The following is a 21735-nucleotide window of genomic DNA, read 5'->3' as shown; positions in this document are numbered from 1 at the left end:
CATTTGCCCAGGACGGTCTTGAACTCCTGGGCTCAAGTGATCCTCCTGCCTTGGCCTCCCAAAGTGCTGGGATTATAGGCATGAGCTACTGTGCCCAACTGGCAGTATCTTCTTAAGCTGAAGCATGTCTTGTTACCTGTCAATTCTACTTCTACATGTATATCCAACAAAAATGTGAACGTGTACACCAAAAGCCACGTACAAGAGTAATCACAGTAGCATTATTCAAAATAGCCAAAGACTGGAAATTACTTAAATATTCATCAACAGAAAGGCTAAATAGATTTCCATGTATTTACAAATGAATACTATATAAGTAACAAGAATAAATGAACCATTGCTATCTGCCATACCTTGCATAAATCTCACAAACATAATAATAAGCCACAGAAGCCAGATACTATTTGATTTCATAAAGTACAAAAATAAACAAATGAACCTGTGTGTTAGAAGTCAGGATAGTAGCTATTTTTGGTGGTGGTGTGGTGAGGTTGTTGCTGGGAGGAGGAATGAGGGATATTTCTGGAGTGTTGGTTATATACTATTTAATCTGGGTGCTTGTTATATATGTGTATTTGTGAAAATTTATTGAGGTGTACACTTAAGATTTTGCATATTTCTATGGATATTAAAAGTTTTAAAAATTTATACATTTTTGTCTGGTTTTAAAATTTGAAAGCAAGTAAAACGCAATCAGGGACGAATTTTAAAGTACCTATTCTGTACAAGGCAAAGTGCTAGCTATTGGGAATACAAAGATGAAAAACTAGGACTTTTATTTTCTAAGGACTCATGTTTTTTTGAGAAGACACGTACTCAAGTAACATGATGCTAGACAGACTGTCCTAAGAATATAGGGCTTGAAATCACCCCTAAGGTTGATGCAGTGCTTTTGTTTCTGGTCTCGTCTGTGTTTGTTAAGATATCTTAATCATGTCTTTTTTTTCTTTTTCTTTTTTTCTTTTTTTTTTTTTTTAAATAGCATCTGACAGATACGTCTCATGGTGTAAGAAATAAGTGCCTGCAGTTACTTGGCAATCTTGGCTCTTTGGAGAAAAGTGTCACAAAAGATGCAGAAAGCCTAGCTGCCAGAGATGTCCAGAAGATCATAGGGGATTACTTCAGTGACCAAGACCCACGTGTCAGAACAGCAGCTATAAAAGCCATGGTAAATGTGATTATGGAAACTAGTTGGGGCTAGTGTTCGTTTTTGTATTTTAAGTTTATAGCTAGTGCTGCCTTGGATACATTGTGAATTCTTCAGCATATACTTTCAGGAAGGTATTGGTGGTGGCCTCACAGAAGTCTGTGACACACATTCCTGTATACAAGTGTGCCTTTTTGGCTTTCTCTGGTAGCTTTCATGTGTATTTATGAAACATGGAAAGCACAATAGGAACCTGTTATAATTCCTTCAACTTGGAGGCATATGACTTGGTATATTATAATACGGGGAAGTGGTGTTAATCATTTTTTCTTTAGCCTTCATGTCATTATTTCATATTTTTCTAATACCTTCTTGGGACAGTCCATGGGTTAGATTTATGAAATGCTCGAATGCTTCTATTGAAAGACGACAAGGTTTCTTATTTATATAGCACTAATTTTGGCTAAATGGAACCATGTTAGCCTGATACAATAGGGGAAAATATGTGAGATTGTGGGGAGACATTGGAAATATTGCTCTTTTCCTCCCAAGCACTTAAACTATATATTTATTATCTAGTTGCAGCTCCATGAAAGAGGACTGAAATTACACCAAACAATTTATAATCAGGTACCTTATATGGTTACTGTCTGGAAGGGGTGGAGGTATCGTGAAGCTGGGAGGGTGGCACACAGGTTCTCAGAATTTGAAAACATAAGGACTTCGCTGGTTAATAGTGGCAGTGTTGATTGGGATGGATGTGAAGTCATATTCAAAACATACTTTTCAGGAAGAGAATGGAGGTTATGTAATTAAATAGCACTAGTACATGTGAAAAGGACTTTTAGGAGGATTTACAAAGTTCAGTATGAGAGTGAGAGTACCTGAAGAAAAGTGTAGCATTTAGAATAAGGAATGTGTTAGTCGTTCTGATCACTGTTTGGTTGGGCCATACATGAAGTCATTTCTGGGCACCACACTTCACAAACTAGAATGTGTTTGGAGAGCGGTGACCAAGACCACAGGATCATATAAAAAAAAGTCACATGCATGTAGTAGTAGTGGTAAAGAAAGGCATAATGAAATTGTGGAAAAGCTGATTGACGGCCAACCAAAAGGCCTTACGAGGCTATATTTCTCTTGGAGGATAATTCACTGAATCTGGTAAAAGGCAATCTAAATCCATGTTCAGAGATTAGGTTTTGTTAGCCTGCCAAGAATGGTTTTATCTCTCATGGGAAGAAGATAATTAGCCAAGCCCCTATCACAGATGTGTAAACCAAGTTTCTCTATTGAATGAAGTAGAGTGGGTCCAGAATGCTTGTGGTGGTGCGACCATCGCCTTCTTTTTCTATAAGAAAACTATGTGGGAAGCCAAATAATTCAAAGGAAACTTGGATAGTAAGGACTCAGAGGAAGGGAAGTTAGTTGGCTGATTCAGATGTTTGGTGGCATAAGACTCTGTTAATAATCTAGGCAAGCAGTAATGACAGCCTCAAAGGAGTGAGGATGGACTGATAGTGTAGAATTTAAGATATAAGGTAGAACTTGCTTCCTTAATGAGTTCAGGTTTGCGTGTGTTGAGTATAAAAGTTTGATGGGACATCCATGAAGAGAATTCCAGCCATAAGTAGTTATAAAGGTCTGGAGATCAGGAGAAATCAGAGCTAAGGGTACGTATTCGGAGCCATCAGTATTTAGGGAGTATGGGGCTACCCAGAAAGAGTGAGTGGATTGAAACAGAGGCCAATGATTTCAGACCAAAGTAAACAGAAGTGTGTGCTTTGATTTTTACAGGGGGAGGAAAAACCCATAACTGGTGTTTGAGCCTGTGAGAATAGTACTGTGGGCTCCCAGCATGCTTTGCTGGGTTTGATCTGTTCTAGATGTTTTTATGCCGTCAGTCTGTGATTCTCCTTTCAGACATGGGTAAGGTGCAGAATACAGCCAGAGCAGCTGACAGAGGTCAAGATTCATTTTTAAGCAAAGATTCAAGAAGTTAAAACCACACACAAGTGTTTTACTGGGCATCCTTATCCAACCACCCTATCTTCACTTTGAAAATAGTTTAAACATTGCCTGAGAGGACACAGAGCTAATAAACTTTTGGAATTCTTCTTTGCAGGCCTGTAAATTACTCTCTGATGACTATGAACAAGTGCGCAGTGCTGCAGTCCAGCTTATCTGGGTTGTCAGTCAGCTCTATCCTGAAAGGTCAGTGTGGGTGTAAGCTGGCTTTTGTTGATTGTGAAGCCGTTTTCCTCTCCTCTCACCATGCAAAAAGCCCACTTCTAGAAAAGAAATGTTGGTTAGATTTTTGGAAGGCAATGGGGAGTAAGGGAAAAGCACAGGCCCTGAAAATCAGATTGTCTGGTCCTCATTTTTCATCTCTGATAGGAACTTTATGTACACCTTCAGAAAGATACTTCACTTCTTTTGTCCTAACCTTCTCATCCATAAGTGAAGAAATTGGAATATCTTTCTTAAATGGTTTTCAGTACTTTACAAAAAAATCTTTAAAATTGTTTGGGACCCATTTTAGTTTGGTTTGTGCCAAATGCCAGATAAGGATACCAGATGAGTTTGAGAATAATGATCTCTTATGTAGTTTTCCTGGTTAAAAATATTTTCACAGCAATTGAGTTAACCACAGTGATTCTTTGAGGAGGTAGGCAATATTATTTATTATATTTTGTAAGTTAGAATATTTTATTTATAAATATTTATCTTTTATTTATAAATATTTATAGAATATTTTATTTTTCCTCGTATAGGAAAAAGAGGTGTTTTTTCCTCTTCATTAAACTGCCAAAATTTGAAAACCAGAATGAATTAATAAACTTGTAGGAGTAGGCTCCATTTGTAATGTTTTAGGATTTAGACACATACAAAGAAAAGGGCTAACTGGAAATTCTCTCTTCTTTTAGGACTGGATTGATGAGTAAGTTTTATATTGATTTATTCTGAGATTTACTGTATTTATAGAAGTTCAGTCTGGACACGGTGGTGCCTGTAATCCCAGCACTTTGGGAGGCCGAGACAGGCGGATCATCTGAGGTCAGGAGTTCAAGACCAGCCTGGCCAACATGGTGAAACCTCATCTCTACTAAAAATACAAAAATTAGCCGGGGATGGTGGCACACGCCTGTAATCCCAGCTACTAGGGAGGCTGAGGTGGGAGAATCGCTTGAACCTGGGAAGTGGAGATTGCAGTGAGCTGAGATCGCACCACTGCACTCCAGCCTGGGTCACAGAGGAAGACACTCTCTCTCAAAAAAAAAAAAAAAAAGTTCAGTTACAGAAGATAATAAACTTAAGGATATGAAATATTTGGTGGAAGCTAGTTTTTGATAATTTCATAAATCTTTGAACCTTTGGTGGGTTACTTACTTTTTTTTTTTAAGGCAGGGTCTTGCTCTGTGGCCCAGGCTGCAGTGCAGTGATGTGATCTCGGCTTACTGTAACCTCCAGCTCCTGGGTTGAAGCAATTCTCATGCTTGAGCCTCCCAAGTAGCTGGAATTACAGTCGCACACCACCACACCCAGCTCATTTTTTGTATTTCTAGTAGAGATGAGGTTTTGCCATGTTGGGTAGGCTGGTCTTGAACCCCTGGCTTCAGGCAATCTGCCTGCCTCAGTATCTCAGTGTGCTGGGATTACACGCCTGGCTGAACCTTTGGTGGGTTACACACTTTTATTCAATACATTGAAAATTTGCACCCGGTTGCAGTGGCTCAACCCTGTAATCCCAGCGCTTTGGGAGGCTGAGGCGGGCGGATTGCTTGATCTCAGGAGTTTGAGATCAGCCTGGGCAACATGGTGAACTGTCTCTACTAAAAATATAAAAAATTAGCTGGGTGTGGTGAAATGCTCTTGTAGTCCCAGCTACTCAGGAGAGTGAACTGGGAGGATCACCTGAGCCCAGGAAGTTGACACTGCGGTGAGCAGTGATCACACCACTGCACTCCAGCCTGGGTGACAGAAGTGAGACCCTGTCTCAAAAAAAAAAAAAAAAAAAAAAAGCATAATTTGCAATGCAACTGAAAGAGTTGGTTTGTACTCCCAGAGTGATTTGTTTATTCCGAACTGTATTTAATCATTCTAGGATTTGAACTATTCAATTATCATTTTTGTGTGTGTGAGTCTTCATTGACTGTTCTCAGTTTATTGAGCCTGCAGCCTTACTTACTTATGTATTTATTTGTTTATTATTATTATTATTTTTTGAGATGGAGTTCGCTCTGTTGCCCAGGCTGGGGTGTAGTGGCACTATCTCAGATCACTGCAACCTCCACCTTCCAGGTTCAAGCGATTCTTCTGCCTCAGCCTCCTGAGTAGCTGGGATTGCAGACACGTGTCACTGTGCCCGGCTAATTTTTATATTTTTAGTAGAGATGAGGTTTCGCCATGTGGCCAGGCTGGTCTCGAACTACTGACCTCAAGTTATCCACCTGCCTCAGCCTCCCAAAGTGCTGGGATGACAGGCGTGAGCCATTGCGCCCAGACTGTATTTATTTCTTGAGACAGGGTCTTGCTCTGTCATCCAGGCTGGAGTGCCGTGGTATGATCTCAGCTCACTGCAACCTTCACCTCCAGAGCTAAAGTTATCTTCCCACTTCAGCCTCCCAAGTAGCTGGGACTATCAGCGCATGCCACCATGCCTAGCTAATTTTTGTATTTTTTTTGTAGAGATGAGGTTTTGCCATATTGCTCAGGTTGGTCTTGAACTCTTGGGCTCAGGCAATCTACCTGCCTGGGCCTCCCAAAGTGTTGGTATCATAGATGTGAGCCACTGTACCTGGCCTGAGCCTGCAGACTTAGGTTCATGTTTTGTTCTAAGTGATTTCATTTCTTTTCTTTTAATTTAGCATTGTCCCAATTCCTTCTTCTAATGAAGAAATACGCTTAGTTGATGATGCGTTTGGAAAAATTTGTCACATGGTCAGTGATGGCTCTTGGGTGGTTCGTGTTCAGGCAGCAAAACTATTGGTAAGTTATACTTTTTATGTATGTATGTATGCATATATATATTTATTTTCTTTTCTGTAGAAATGAGGCCTGTGTGGCCCAGGTTGGTCTCAAACTCTTGGCCTCAAGCAGTCCTCCTGCCTCAGCCTCCCAAAAGACTGGGATTATAGGCTGGGTGCGGTGACTCACACCTGTAATTCCAGCACTTTGGGAGGCCAAGGCGGGCGGATCACGAGGTCAGGAGATTGAGACCATCCTGGCCAACATGGTGAAACCCCATCTCTACTAAAAATACAAAAATTAGCTGGGCATGGTGGTGCACGCCTGTAATCCCAGCTACTCGAGAGGCTGAGGCAGGAGAATCGCTTGAACCTGGGAGGCGGAGGTTGCAGTGAGCCAAGATCACGCTGCTGCACTCCGGCCTGGTGACAAGGGGGAGACTCTCATCTCAAAAAAAAAAAAAAAAAAAAAAGGCTGGGATTATAGATGTGAGCCACTACACCCAGCCAATAATCCTTTTTTTAAATGAACACATTGCTCGTTAAGTTTTTACAAACATTTTGAGAAACTACAGATGGGGCAGTGTGACCTGAATTTAAAACCCCAGAATTTCTTTTTCTTTTTCTTTTCTTGAGACAGGGTCTTACTCTGTTGCTCAGGCAGGAGTGCAATGGTGCAGTCACGCTCACTGCAGCCTTGACCTGCCAGGCTCAAGTGATCCTTCCACCTCACCCTCCTGAGTAGCTGGGACTACAGGCATGTGCCACCCTGCCTAGCTAATTTGTATTTTTTGTAGAGATGGGGTCTTGCTTTGTGCCCAGGCTGGTCTTGAATTCCTAGGCTCAAGTAATCCTTCTGCCTTGGCCTCCCAAATTGTTGGGATTACAGGTTTAAGCCACTACTCCCAGCCCCAGAATTTCTTAATATAGAAAGAAATAGTTCACTCTCCTGTAGAGAAATAGCCTTTTAGAACTAGAAAGAATCTTAAAACATAATTCTATTAACCCTACTAGGAACTAAGATAGCCGGAGCCTAGAGAAAAAGGAAAACAATAAAAAAAAAGTTTTTCCCATTTATTAAGCACTTGTTATGTCCTAGTTCAGGAGGCTCAGACCCCCGGGCTGTGGACCAGTCCTGGTCCATGGCTTGCTAGGAACCAGGCCACACAGCAGGAGGTGAGTGGTAGATGAGCAAGCATTACTGCCTGAGCTCTGCATGCTGTCAGATCAGCAGCTGCATTAGATTATCATAGGAGTGTGAACCCTATTGTGAACTGAGCATGTGCGGGATCTAGTTTTCATGCTCCTTGTGAGAATCTAATTCCTGATGATCTGAGGTGGAACACTTTCATCCCAAAACCACCCTGCTCCACCACCCTCTCTGGTTTCTTCCATGAAACTGAACCCTGGTGCCAAAAAGGTGGGGGGACCACTATCTTAGATAATTTGAAGGAGGCCCCTTACATATATTTTCTCATTTTCTCTTTACAGTAATCCTGCAAGATAGATGCCATTATTCAGCTGGGGCATGGTGGCTCATGCCCATAATCCTAGCACTTTAGGAGGCCGAGGTAGACGGGTCACTTGAGCCCAGGAGTTCAAGACCAGCCTGGGCAACACAGCAAGACCCCATCTCTATTTTTCAAAAAATAAAATTTTAAAAAATTAAAAATTAAAAAAAAAATGCTGTTATCATTTTCTAGATGAGAAAACTGAGGCTCTGAGGAGTTAAGTAAATTATCCAGCTTATACAGACAGAAAATTGTAGAGTGAGATCAGATCCTGATCTTGCGACTTTTAGCCATGTACTTTTCTGTTTTCTTTTTGAGGACTGAGCACATTTATTAAAAATTTTTAACTTTTGTGGCTCATGCCTGTAATCCCAGCACTTTGGGAGGCCAAGGCGGGTGGATCACGAGGTCAAGAGATCGAGACCATCCTGGCCAACATGGTGAAACCCCGTCTCTACTAAAAATACAAAAATTAGCTGGGCGTGGTGGCGCGCGCCTCTAGTCCTAGCTACTTGGGAAGCTGAGACAGGAGAATCGCTTGAACCTGGGAGGCAGAGGTTACAGTAAGCTGAGATCGTGCCACTACACTCCAGCCTGGTGAGTGAGACTCTGTCTAAAAAAAAAAAAAAAAAAATTTAACTTTTGGGCTGGGGCACAGTGGCTCACACCTATAATCCCAGCACTTTGGGAGGCCAAAGTGGGCAAATCACTTGAGGTCAGGAGTTCGAGACCAGCCTGGCCAACATGGTGAAACCCCATCTCTACTAAAATTACAAAAACTAGCCTGGTGTGATGACACACACCTGTAGTCCCAGCTATTCTGGAGGCTGAGGTGGGAGGATCACTTGAACCCGGGAGGCAGGGGTTGCAGTGAGCCGAGATTGTGCCATTGCACTCCAGCCTGTGCAACAAAGCGAGACCCTGTCTCAAAAAAAAAAAAAAAAAAAAAGTTTAACTTTTAAGGGATAAAATTGTTTTGTAATAGAGTGTTGGCCTAATAGCCTCATTTTATATCTGTGTTACCTTGTATATGTCACTTGATATTAGTCTCAGTTTCCTCATCTGTTAAGTGGGGTTCTAATAACTCTCATATTTACCTGACAGTGTTGTCATGATGCTCAAATGAGATACAGTCTATGAAAATGTTTATAAACTAAAAAGTACTATACTATGTAGGGTGGGTGGGGGGCATAGTATATAAATATATGTGTGTGTAAGTATCTATAAAAATTTGTATACATGTCACAGCAGGAAAATCTGTGATTCTTTTTGGACACTTCCCCTTTGAGTGCCCCCAGCCCTGCCACTCTTGGTGAGACTGTTGGCTGAATGCTTTGTATCTGACTGTATTGGACACTGATCTGGTGATAGCTTTAGTCCTGTGACCAGTATTTATGGGAGTATTTGCTGAAACCTGTGTGAAACATTTTCATGAGATATAGTAATGGATGATTGGAGTATTTCCAATCTTGTGCATAGTGGAGTTAAACAAGCCAGCTGTTACTGATTTTATTTCTGAATTCATATTTTAAAACTTTCTTTTGGTTTATGAATGTTTTAAAATTCAGAGCAATCTAATCATTCATCAAATCCTTTCATTCAGCATTTACAGAGGATCTACAATGAACTCTAGGTGGGAGTGGGGAGGAGAAAGATGTTTTAGAGGAATAAATTAATGATATATCTTTACCTGAATAGGCAGTTTTAAAAAGTAATCCTTAAAGTAAGAATCATTCAAAATTTTCAGTTTTGTACTCTATAGGATCTGAAATTTATTTGCATAAAGTTGTATGTATAACATATGATACACTGAAAGGATTTCTACTTGAATGACTCTAACTTGAGTCACATGCCTTGTGTTATAATTTCATGTTAAATCTGAACAGCTTCAAATTATATAAGTAATTATGTTTGTATTCAGAAATAATAATCGTTCTTATCTTGCTGATAATAATAATAATTACTACTATATATAGAGTTCCTGGCCTACTAAATGAGGCATTTTTAGTCATACATACACACATAAATACACACATATTCACACATAAATATTAACCCACTTCTTTATATACAAGCACACATGCCTAACTCATTTGCATACTTTTGCAAGTTACTTTTAATCTTTTTAAACTCTCTGAGGTAAATGTATTACTTATAAATAATAAAATTAAAATTTAGGAATGTGGTATAATTTGTCTAAGACCACACAGATAGTAAATGACAGATGAGGACTTCAAACTTCATAATCTAAAGCCCATGTATAATCCTTTCCTGGTGAGTATCCAGTTACACATTGGGATTGGCCAGTTAAGGCCCTGCTGGTTTATTAGTATCTCTGTGCGTAAAGCTGCCCTACTCCAGCTCTCCAGTAGATAAACCTGTGATCAAGTGATTTGTGTATAATCTTTCATTAAAAATTAATTAATTTTAAAAAATTGACACATTGGTTGAACTAGTTTACAGTCCCATCAACAGTGTAAAAGTGTTCCTATTTCTCCACATCCTCTCCAGCATCTGTCGTTTTTTTAATGATCGCCATTCTAACTGGTGTGAGATGGTATCTCATTATGGTTTTGATTTGCATTTCTCTGATGGCCAGTGATGATGAGCCTTTTTTCATGTGTCTTTTGCTGCATAAATGTCTTCTTTTGAGAAGTGTCTGTTCATATCCTTCGCCCACTTTTTGATGGGGCTGTTTGTTTTTTTCTTGTAGATTTCTTTAAGTTCATTGTAGATTCTGGATATTAGCCCTTTGTCAGATGAGTAGATTGCAAAAACTTTCTCCCATTCTGTAGGTTGCCTGTTCACTCTGATGGTAGTTTCTTTTGCTGTGCAGAAGCTCTTTAGTTTAATTAGATCCCATTTGTCAATTTTGGCTTTTGTTGCCATTGCTTTTGGTGTTTTAGAGATGAAGTCCTTGCCCATGCCTATGTCCTGAATGGTATTGCCTAGGTTTTCTTCTAGGGTTTTTATGGTTTTAGGTCTAACATTTAAGTCTTTAATCCATCTTGAATTAATTTTTGTATAAGGTGTAAGGAAGGGATCCAGTTTCAGCTTTCTACATATGGCTAGCCAGTTTTCCCAGCACCATTTATTAAATAGGGATTCCTTTCCCCATTTCTTGTTTTTGTCAGATTTGTCAAAGATCAGATGGTTGTAGATAATGTAGCATTATTTCTGAGGGCTCTGTTCTGTTCCATTGGAATATATCTCTGTTTTGGTACCTGTGGTGATTCCTCAGGGATCTTGAACTAGAAATACCATTTGACCCAGCCATCCCATTACTGGGTGTATACCCAAAGGATTATAAATCACACTGCTATAAAGACACAAGCACACGTATGTTTATTGGGGCACTATTCACGATAGCAAAGACTTGGAACCAAGCCAAATGTCCAACAATGACAGACTGGATTAAGAAAATGTGGCACATATACACCATGGAATACTATGCAGCCATAAAAAAGGATGAGTTCATGTCCTTTGTGGGGACATGGTTGAAGCTGGAAACCATCATTCTCAGCAAACTATCGCAAGGACAAAAAACCAAACACTGCGTGTTCTCACTCATAGGTGGGAATTGAACAATGAGAACACATGGACACAGGAAGGGGAACATCACACACCAGGGCCTGTTGTGGGGTCGGGGGAGGGGGGAGGGATAGCGTTAGGAGATATACCTAATGTTAAATGACGAGTTGATGGGTGCAGCACACCAACATGGCATATGTATACATATGTAACTAACCTGCACGTTGTGCACATGTACCTTAAAACTTAAAGTATAATAAAACAGACAAACAACCAAAAATTGACACATTGTAATTGTATATATGGGGCACAAGTTGATGTTTTGATACACATCTATATTGAATATTAATCCAATCAGGATAGTTAGTATAGTTATCACCTCATACATTTATCATTTCTTTGTTATGAACTTTTGACAGCCTCTCTTACAGCTATAATATTGTATATTTTGTAATATACAATATTTTACTGTTAATCATAGTCACCTTTATGTGCAGTTGAACACCAGAATTTATTTCTCTTAATTGTGACTTTGTATCTGTTGTCCAGTCTCTTCCCATTCTCTCCTACTCCCTCCCCTCCCCAGTGTCTGGTAACCACTGTTATACTCTGCCTCTATGATATCAATTTTTTTTTTTAATACTTTAAGTTCTGGGATACATGTGCAGAACGTGCAGGTTTGTGACATAGGTGTACATGTGCCATGGTAGTTTGCTGCACCTGTCAACCCATCATCTACATTAGGTATTTCTCCTAATGCTGTCCCTCCCCCAGCCCCCCACCCTCTGACAGTCCCTGGTGTGTGATGTTTCCCTCCTTGTGTCCATGTGTTCACATTGTTCAACTCTCACTTATGAGTGAGAACATGCAGTATTTGGTTTTCTGTTCTTGTGTTAGTTTGCTGAGAATGATGATTTCCAGCTTCATCCATGGCCCTGCAAAGAACATGAACTCATCCTTTTTTATGGCTGCATGGTATTCCATGGTGTATATGTGTCACATTTTCTTTATCCAGTCTATCATTGATGGGCCTTTGGGTTGGTTCCAAGTCTTTGCTATTGTGAACAGTGGTGCAATAAACATACGTGTGCATGTGTTTTTATAGTAGAATGATTTATAATCTTTTGGGTATATACCCAAAAATGGGGTTGCTGGGTCAAATGGTATTTCTGGTTCTAGATCCTTGAGGAATCATCACACTGTCTTCCACAATGGCTGAACTAATTTACACTCCCACCAACAGTGTAAAAGTGTTCCTGTTTCTCCACATCTTCTCCAGCATCTGTTGTTTTCTGACTTTTTAATGATCGCCATTCTAACTGGTGTGAGATGGTATCTCATTGTGGTTTTGATTTGCATTTCTCTAATGACCAGTGATGATGAGCTTTCTTTCATATGTTTGTTGGTTGCATAAATGTCTTCTTTTGAGAAGTGTTTGTTCATACCCTTCTCCCACTTTTTGATGGGGTTGGTTTTTTTTTTTTTTTTTTTTTTGTAAATTTGTTTAAGTTCTTTGTAGATTCTGGATATTAGCTCTTTGTCAGATGGATAGATTGCAAAAATTTTCTCCCATTCTGTAGGTTGCCTGTTCACTCTGATGATAGTTTCTTTTGCTGTGCAGAAGCTCTTTCGTTTAATTAGATCCCATTTGTCAATTCTGGCTTCATTGCCATTGCTTTTGGTGTTTTAGTCATGAAGTCTTTGCCCATGCCTGTGTCCTGAATGGTATTGCCTAGATTTTCTCCTAGGGTTTTTATGGTTTTAGGTCTTATGTTTAAGTCTTAGATCATGCAGTATTTGTCTTTCCGTGTCTGGCTTATTTCACTTTACATGATGTCCTCCAGGTTTATCGATGTTGCAAATTACAAGATTTTATTCTTTTTTTATTTTCTTCTTTAAGTCGGGGTCTTGCTCTGTTGCCTAGGCTGGAGTGCGGTTCCACGATGGCACAGTCATAGCTCACAGCAACCTCAAACTCCGGGGACTCCAGCCTGGACAACAGCGAAACTGTCACTAAAAAAAATAAAAACCAGATTGTTCTTCTTTTTTGATGTAGCCATTTTTTGCTGTACACTTATCTCTTAGAACTGCTTTTGTTGTATACCATAGGTTTTGGTATATGTTTTAATTCTTGCTTGTGAAGTATGTTTCTTCTAGGCAATGTATACTTAGATTTGGTGTTTTAATCTATTCAACCAATGTATACCTTTTTTTTTTCTTTCTTTGAGACAGTGTGTCTCTCTGTTGCCCAGGGTGTAGTGTACCTTTTAATTGAAGAACTTAATCCATTTATATTCAAGATTTTTTTCTTCTTCTTCTTCTTTTTTTTTTTTTTTTTTTTTTTTTTTTGTTTCTTTGAGACAGGGTCTCACTCCGTCACCTAGGCTGGAGTGCACTGGTGTGATCTCAACTCATGCAACCTCACCTCCCGGGTTCAAGTGATTCTCGTGCCCCTACCTCCCCAGTACTGGGATTACAGGATGTGCCACCACGCCCAACTAATTTTTTTGCATTTTTATTAGAGACAGGTTTTGCCATGTTGGCCATGCTGGTCTCAAACTCCTGGCCTCAAGTGATTCACCTGCCTTGGCCTCCCAAAGTGCTGGGATTACAGGCATGAGCCACCGCGCCCAGCTATATTCAAGATTGTTACTGATAGATAAGGTCTTATTCCTGCCATTTTGTTAATTACTTTTTGGTTGTTTTGGAGATCCTTTGTTCTTGTCTTCCTTTCTTGTTGTTTACCTCTGATTTAGTGGTTTTCTGTGGGGCCAAGCTTTATTTTCATTCTCTTTCTTGTTTGTGTATCTGCTGTAACTTTTTTCTACATAGTTACTACAGAGTCTTCAGTTAGGCTGGTGTGGTGGCTCTTGCCTATTATCCCAGCACTTTGGGAGGCTGAGGCAGGCAGGTCGCTTGAGCACATGAGTTTGAGACCAGCCTGGGCAACATAGTGAGATCTTGTTTCTACTAAATAAAGAAAAAAGAAATCAGCCGGGAATGGTGGCACACACCTGTAGTCTCAGCTACCCAGGAGGCTGAGGTGGGAAGAGCACTTGAGCCTGGGAGATTGAGGCTGCAGTGAGCCATGATCAGGCCACTGCGCTCTAGCATGGGCATCAGAGTAAGACTGTCTCAAGGGGGAAAAAAAAGTCTTGCAGTTACAATAGAATGTTTTAAGCTGATAGCAACTCAACTTTGGTTACATAAAAGGACCCTAGACTTTTTCCCTCTCCCCTTCAATTTATATTTTTGTTGCCTTAATTTTCTTCTTCATCTGTTATGTGTTCCTTAGCTACTATTTGTAGCTGTTGTAGTTTTTGACCATTTTGAATTTAACCTTCATACTAGCAGATTGAAAATTTTATATGACATATTGTGTCACTGGGGTTTGATCTGTTTGATTTATGAGTTTACCTTTACTGATGAGTTTTATGCTTTTGTGTGTTGTTATGATAGTGATTATTGTCCTTTTGCTTCTAGTTGTAGCATTCAATACCTTGAATATATTAATTCTATCCCATTCTCTCCTGGTCTACAAGGTTTCTGCTGAGAAATCTGTTGATAGTAATGGAGATTCTCTTGACAATTTTCTCTTGCAGCTTTTAAAATCTTACTCTTTGACTTTCGATAGTTTGATTATAATGTACCTTGGAGAGTATCTTTTTGGGTTGAATCTAATTGTGAACCTTTGAACTTCCTGAATCTGGATGTCCGTATTTCTCCCACTACTTGGCAAGTTTTCAGCTATCATTTTGTCAAGTAGATTTTCTGTGCCTTTCTCTATCTCTTCTCCATCAGGCAATCTTAAAATGCAAATAGTTGTTTGCCTATTGATGTCCCATATGTTCCAAGGCTTTCTTTTTTTTTTTTTTTTTTGGAGACAGAGTCTCACTCTATCGCCCAGGCTGGAGTGCAGTGGCGCAATCTCGGCTCACTGCAAGCTCCACCTCCCGGGTTCACGCCATTCTCCTGCCCCAGCCTCCCGAGTAGCTGGAATTACAGGCACCCGCCACCATGCCCGGCTATAAGGCTTTCTTTTTTATTCTTATTTGTTTTTTTTTTTTCCTCTTAATGGGTTATTTTAAAAGACCTGTCTTCAAGGTCAGAAATTCTTTCTTCTGCTTGATCCTAGTCTATTGTTGAAGCTCTCAATTGTATACTATTTTTATTTTGTTCATTGAATTCTTCAGCTCCAAGATTTCTGTTTGGTTCTTTTTTATGATACTGATTTCTGTTGAATTTCTCATTTGGATCATGAACTGTTTTCCTGATTTCATTTAATTGTTTGTCTGTAGTCTCTTGTATCTTACTGAGTTTCCTTTAGATCACTATTTTGAATTCCTTTTCAGGCATTTTGTAAGTGTCCTTTTCTTTGGGGTCTGTCATTGGAGACTTTTTTCCTTTTTTTTTTTTTGAGACAGAGTCTTGCTCTGTCACCCAGGCTGAAGTGCAGTGGCATGATCTCAGCTCACTGCAACCTTCTCCTCCTGGGTTTAAGTGATCCTCCCACCTCAGCCTGCTGAGTAGCTAGGACTACAGGCGCATGCCACCACACCTGACTAATTTTTTTATATTTTGTAGAGACGGGTTTTGCCATGTTGCCCAGAATGGTCTTGAATTCCTGAGCTCATGCTATCTGGCTGTCTTGGCCTCCCAAAGTGCTGGGATTACAGATGTGAGCCACTGCCCCCAGCCAGGAGACTTACTGTATTCCTTTGAGGGTGTCATGTTTCCTTGATTTTCATTTATCGTGTCCAAGATACTAGATGTTGATATCTGTGCATTTAGTAGAATAGTTGCTCTTTTCAATTTTATTGAGTAGCTAGTATATAGTAACAGTCTTTTTCCTGTAGATGGTTTTAGGGTATTAGCTGGGTATGGTGTGTTGCCTTTGGTTCTGGGTGGACTCAGTGGGTGGTGTAATAATCCTTGTCAGCTTCAGCTGTAATCTTCAGCTATAATCCTAGTCATTGATGTTTGCAATTGCCTCAGTTGCCTAGGCTGTGGGAGTTTGCGATGGCAATGCTATAGATGAGGGTACTGAGCTGATTTTTGGCCAAGACATTTACGGCTAAAATGGCTGCCAGGCTGTCTATCTGGTTTTCCAGGGAGGCAGTAGTTACTGCCGTGGTGGCTGTCGTGCTGGGCTCAGGCCTTTTCTCTGGCGGCCTGCTGGGCAGGTCTGTGGCTGTGTAGGGAGATGGGGCTACTGCCTGGTTGGCTGTTGCTTTGGGCTAGGCTCAAGTGCTTTTGTGCAGTGGGGCTGGGCAGTTTGGCAGCAGTCTATGGTAGGGGGCCAGGGCTACCACAGGACCAGCTGGACTGTGTGCTGTGGGACTGTGGGACTCTACTGTGGCCTGTTTTAGGGGACAGGACCACTGAATTACCAGCTATCAGGCAGGGCGTGGGCAGGTGGTTCTGTGACGGGTTGTGAGGGAGTAGGGCTGCCGCAGGATTGGCTTTTTGGCTGAGTACTGGCGTGTGCATACTTGGCAGCCCAGATGGTTGTATGGAACAGGGGTGTTGGGTAAAGTGCTGCCAGCTGTCTGTTTGATGGCTTCCTTGCTGTGCAGGTCTGCCTGTTTTCTGGGTGGTTGGTAGTGCTGTGTGGGGTCTGATGCTGAGATCATCGTCACTCTGTCTGACCTAGACTCTATGTGGATGGGGTTATGGTGCTGTAGGCCATCGTGTGATCACGGTAGAATGATGGCGGGTTCTCAGGGATGAAGAGAGTCAGTTGCTACTGGTCCCCAGGGCAGGATGCACACTGGTAGTGAGTCTAGCTTCAACTTGGTGCCATGCTACAGCAGCTTAGGACAAGGTGGGCTCCCACTCTGAGGTAATACAGCTGAATGATTTCTTGGCTCCTCTCCAGACTGGATTTGTGGCCACTGAGGACTTAAGGACTCTCCTTTATCAAGAATTGCTGGTGCCTGTGGCAGCAGTGGGGACCACTGATAGGTATCTCCAGCTTACTTTTTCCCTGTAAGAAGTTCCTCTGATTTTAAGCTGATTTTGGCAAGGGAGACAATGTGGCAGGTAGGAAGCCTCACTCCCTTCCCTGTGGTGCTATCCTGAGGCTTCCATGCTCCACAGGGATTTTGCCCTTTCTCTGGTGCTCTGCAGCATGTATCTACAGTCATTTTAGTTGAAATATAGTTATTTGTTATTTTGGTCCCTTTTTGTTGTGGGTGATGTATGCCAGGTAACTCTGGTGAGCCATTTTTTTAAAACAAATCTGCATACAGATTGAGTATCCCCTACCCAAAATGCTTGAGACCAGAAGTGTTTTGGATTTTGTTTTGTTTTTGGATTTTGGAATATTTTATTTGCGTTATACTTACTTGTTGGACATCCCAAATCTGAAATATGCTCCAAAATCCAAAATCTGAAGTGCTCCAGTGAACATTTCCTTTGAGCATCATGTTGGTACTCAAAAAGTTTTGGATTTTGGAGCATTTTGGATTTCAGATTTTTGGAATTGGGATGTTCAACCTGTATAATCTTTAGATCACCTGTTCAGCAAATCGACAAACACTGAGAGTTTCTGTCTTCAACGAAGTTGATAGTCAGGTAGCCAGGGATAGCTAATCAGTGAATAATAATACCTGGTACTGGTAGGAAAGAGCACCAACCACAACCACAGAAGGCTTCTTGGAGGAGCTGATCTCTGAACTGAGTTTTGAAGGATGAGTAACTAGGTAGTGATGCAGAGAAAGAGAAAATATGAGCAGGGATATAAAAGCAGTACATTATCATGCATAGCAATATACTAAGCTGCAATATCATACTAAACTACAAGCAGTTTAGTGCTTTCTAGTTGGGGGGTAATGTTCAATATAGGGGATCTGTAACGAGGTAAGTTGGAGAGGAAAACAGAAGCCAGGTTCTGCAACAACTTAGCTTTGTAGCCTCGAGTTCATCTTGCTTAAAAAGTGAATAGTTTCCAATCCCTTTGGCTTATAGCAGTATGAAAAATTTTCTGATATGGGTTATATCAGAAAATTCAAAACCATGTAAAAGAGGTTAGCTTTTACTTATTTATAACTGCTCTATTTGTGGGGCAAAGAAACTTGAGGTCCCAGTAAGCAGATTCATGGGACTATTTAGAATACAGTCACTACTTTTATAAGCCTTAAGAAGTCATTGACCTTAAAAATTACAACATTTTCAGACTGTTAGGTTATAGACTTTTATGCCTGTAAGTTGCCCATGACTGGTCTTTCCCAGGGTAAATGCAGATATTCCTAGTTAGTGGCAGTTTTATGTCTGATGTACTTATCACCTAGTTGCACAGACTTATGTTATTTACACCAGTTGAGCAGTTTTTGCTCTTAAAGTAGGTGTGATAATTGTTAAATATCTTGTATCTAAATTTCACATACATTTAGTAAGGCTCTCTAGTGAAATGGTTTTCTCAGTGTTAAGTAAGGTTTTCATAGCATTAACTACCTAAATTTAGGTTGTTAAGTAGTGCTAGTAGTACAGTTGGAGAGATTCCGTCTTAATCTAAACATATTTGTCTGGTTAAAGTATACCAGAATGTAGCTTTTTTTCTCATTGGTGAGGTGCACTTTATAATGAACTCATTATCTTTTTGGTCCAAATCTATTTCTCTATGTTTTCGTAAATGATACTATCATCTGCTAAGTCATGAACCAGAGGAATTTGGGAATAGTTTTTCTATGTCTCACATCCATTGAGTCACAACTCATATCAGTTCTTCCTTCTTGACATCCCCTAAATCCATCCCTTCTCCATTTCCACTGGTCCTGCAGTAATAGACATCTCACCGTTTTTCAAGTGGATTATTATGTTATAGGACTCTTTGTGTTTGTGGACTTAAAATGGAAAGCTTCACCTTTTCTTAGGTGACATTGAAAATTTATTTCAAGTAATGATATTTAATTTTGGGGAGCACAAATTTGCATAGTACTCCCTCTGTGCTGCTGCGTTGGATGAGCGTGCAGCTGAGGGCATTGGAGGAGGACACTGGGAACTATGGATGAAGCAACTTACTGTGAAGTCAATGAAAACTTTTATTCTAGTAGAAAAAAGCCAACAGCTAATGCTGGTGGTAAAACTAGAAAGAGATTTAGGAGGTCTTAAGCGTTTATAGTTCTTATTTATAAAATTGTTGTTTGGATTTAAAAAATGGATGTTAGATATGACATTGGCTCAGATCTATGTAACAAAAGAAAAAGTGGTTTTGAAACTACTTTAGTCAAAATAGTACAGCAGTTGTTTTTGTAGAATCATAGGAAAGGTGTTAACTTGAGTAAGGACATTCCCCAGGAACACGTAATTTTCTATGGAAAATTTGATTAGAGAAAAGATCTGAGCCTGTATAAGCATTTCTGCATTTATTAACTTAGGAATTAGAGAAGATCTCAGATAAATTTCTTAATGTCTAGGACCTGCTCCAACAGCCTCTGAAACTGGTCTTTTTGCTTTCATTTTGATGCCTTATGGTCCATTAGTCGTACTGTTGCAAGATGGGCTTTATGAAATATAAATCTATGTTCTCCCTTACTTGAAATGAGTAAGTTGCCTAATCTCAGCCTCAGTTCTCATCTAGAAAATGGGGATGAGAGGTATATGGGATTATTGGGAAGAATAAATTGGAAAAATATAAGTAAAATATTTTATACATTGTTGAGCTCATTAGATGTTTAACAGGGATTATGTAATAATTATTTATTAGGCAAACCCCTTACTATGGCAAATAAGGCTCTTTGTTACCTATCTGTACTGCCTCATTTTCAGGAGCCCTATCTTATGTTCCATTCATAAAACCACTTAATATTTCCCACTTGGCATTTGCACTGTAATTTTCATTTCTCCAAGTATACCTCTCCCTGCCTGTACCTTAATACTGCTTGTTCTCTCCATTCCCATGGCATCATTCGTAGATGTGTATTACAGCATTTCATACCATATTGCAGTAATCTCTTTTCTTGTCAGTTTCCCCTACTAGTCTGTGAGATTGTTGAGTGTACAGCTGTTGTCTTTTTATTTTTGTATTCTTGTTCCTGGTAACTGTAGACATATAATTGAATGGTTGCTAAATATTTGTTTAATTGAATGGAACAGATGAGTGGAAAGAAGAATGAAAAGGAGTGGAGAGTAGTCGTTAAGGGAAAGGATTTTGGAGCCTGGATTTATCTCCTAGCTCTGGAATTTATTCTTTGTAACCATCAATGTGTTACTTAATCTTTTTGTGTCTTTTCTCCATGTATAAAATGGGACTAATATAGTATTTACTTCTTAGGGTTATAGTGAGGATTTAAATGAGTTAATATATGTCTAAAGCCCTTACAATAGTACATGACACATAGTGGCTGGGCGTGGTGGCTCACGCCTGTAATCCCAGCAATTTGGGAGGCCGACGCAGGCAGATCACCTGAGGTCAGGAGTTTGAGACTACCCTGCTTAACATGGCGAAACCCCGTCTCTACTAAAAATACAAAAAATTAGCTGGGCATGGTGGCAGGCACCTGTAATCCCAGCTACTCAGGAGGCTGAGGCAGGAGAATCGCTTGAACCTGGGAGGCGGAAGTTGCAATGAGCTCAGATCATGTCACTGCACTCCAGCCTAGGTGACAAGAGCAAAACTCCATCTCAGGAAAAAAAAAAAAAAAGCACAGTACGTGACACATAGTAAGCTCCATTTAGGTGTTAGCTGCTGCTAATATTTTTATTTTCCTGATGATTCAGAACCCATAGCATCTTTACTGTCATGAATAATATTATCTTTATGCACTTAAATTGGCTATAGACTCTGAATTTTAAGATAATGTTCAAATCATAAAAGTTGTTTTATATGCTCTGGATTTTTCTTTTTATAGGGCTCTATGGAGCAAGTCAGTTCTCATTTCTTGGAGCAGACCCTTGACAAGAAGCTGATGTCAGATCTGAGGGTACCTTTTATTCTTTGTTGTTTAAAATGGGTTTCTGTAACCAATGTAGGGGGTAGTATGCTGAGTTGTGTTGATTAACTTAGCAGCATTTGTTAAATTAACGTATGATAACTATATTACATTTTAATTTAAAATCTTAGTAAATGGAAGCAAATAACAAGTGACTTCATTAAATTTTGTATTATTGTAATGAAATACTTTGCACAGGTTATGCTTTACAAAAAAGAGGCAAGATTAATTTTCTAAGCCAGGTGCAGTGGCTCACACCTGTAATCCCAGCACTTTGGGAGGCTGAGGCAGGTGGATCACTTGCGGCCAGGAGTTTGAGACCAGCCCGGCCAACATGATGAACCCCGTCTCAACTAAAAAACAAAAATTAGCTGGGTGTGGTAGCATGCGCCTGTAGTCCCAGCTACTTGGGTGACTGAGGCAGAGAATCACTTGAACCCTGGAGACCAGAGGTTGCAGTGAGCCGAGATCGCACCACTGCACTCCAGCCTGGGCAACAGAGTGGGACTCTGTCTCAAAAAAAAAACCCAAAAAACAACAAAAAAACCCCCAGAAAACCCCAAAAGATTAATTTTCTATTTGTTAGGAACTACAAAGGCCCATTCTCATTTTGTGAGATGGTATGACATTTTAGGACTCCTTTTCAG

The 21735-nt window shown here is 40.1% G+C and overlaps 1 protein-coding gene across 1 annotated transcript in view; it reads left to right on the top strand.

The window, feature by feature from the left end:
* The window catches only part of INTS4 (integrator complex subunit 4), a 115056-nt gene that overhangs the window by 32593 nt on the left and 60728 nt on the right, over positions 1–21735 (top strand). Inside the window, exons 5-9 of the mRNA XM_024255311.3 lie at positions 983–1168; positions 1727–1777; positions 3273–3361; positions 6016–6136; positions 21008–21079. Coding sequence (XP_024111079.2) covers positions 983–1168; positions 1727–1777; positions 3273–3361; positions 6016–6136; positions 21008–21079 — 519 coding nt within the window. The remainder of the gene's footprint in view (positions 1–982; positions 1169–1726; positions 1778–3272; positions 3362–6015; positions 6137–21007; positions 21080–21735) is intronic.

The sequence above is a fragment of the Pongo abelii genome, chromosome 9, assembly GCF_028885655.2.
Source record: "Pongo abelii isolate AG06213 chromosome 9, NHGRI_mPonAbe1-v2.0_pri, whole genome shotgun sequence".
Lineage (NCBI taxonomy): Eukaryota > Metazoa > Chordata > Mammalia > Primates > Hominidae > Pongo > Pongo abelii.
This window is presented reverse-complemented; position numbering and strand designations above follow the sequence as displayed.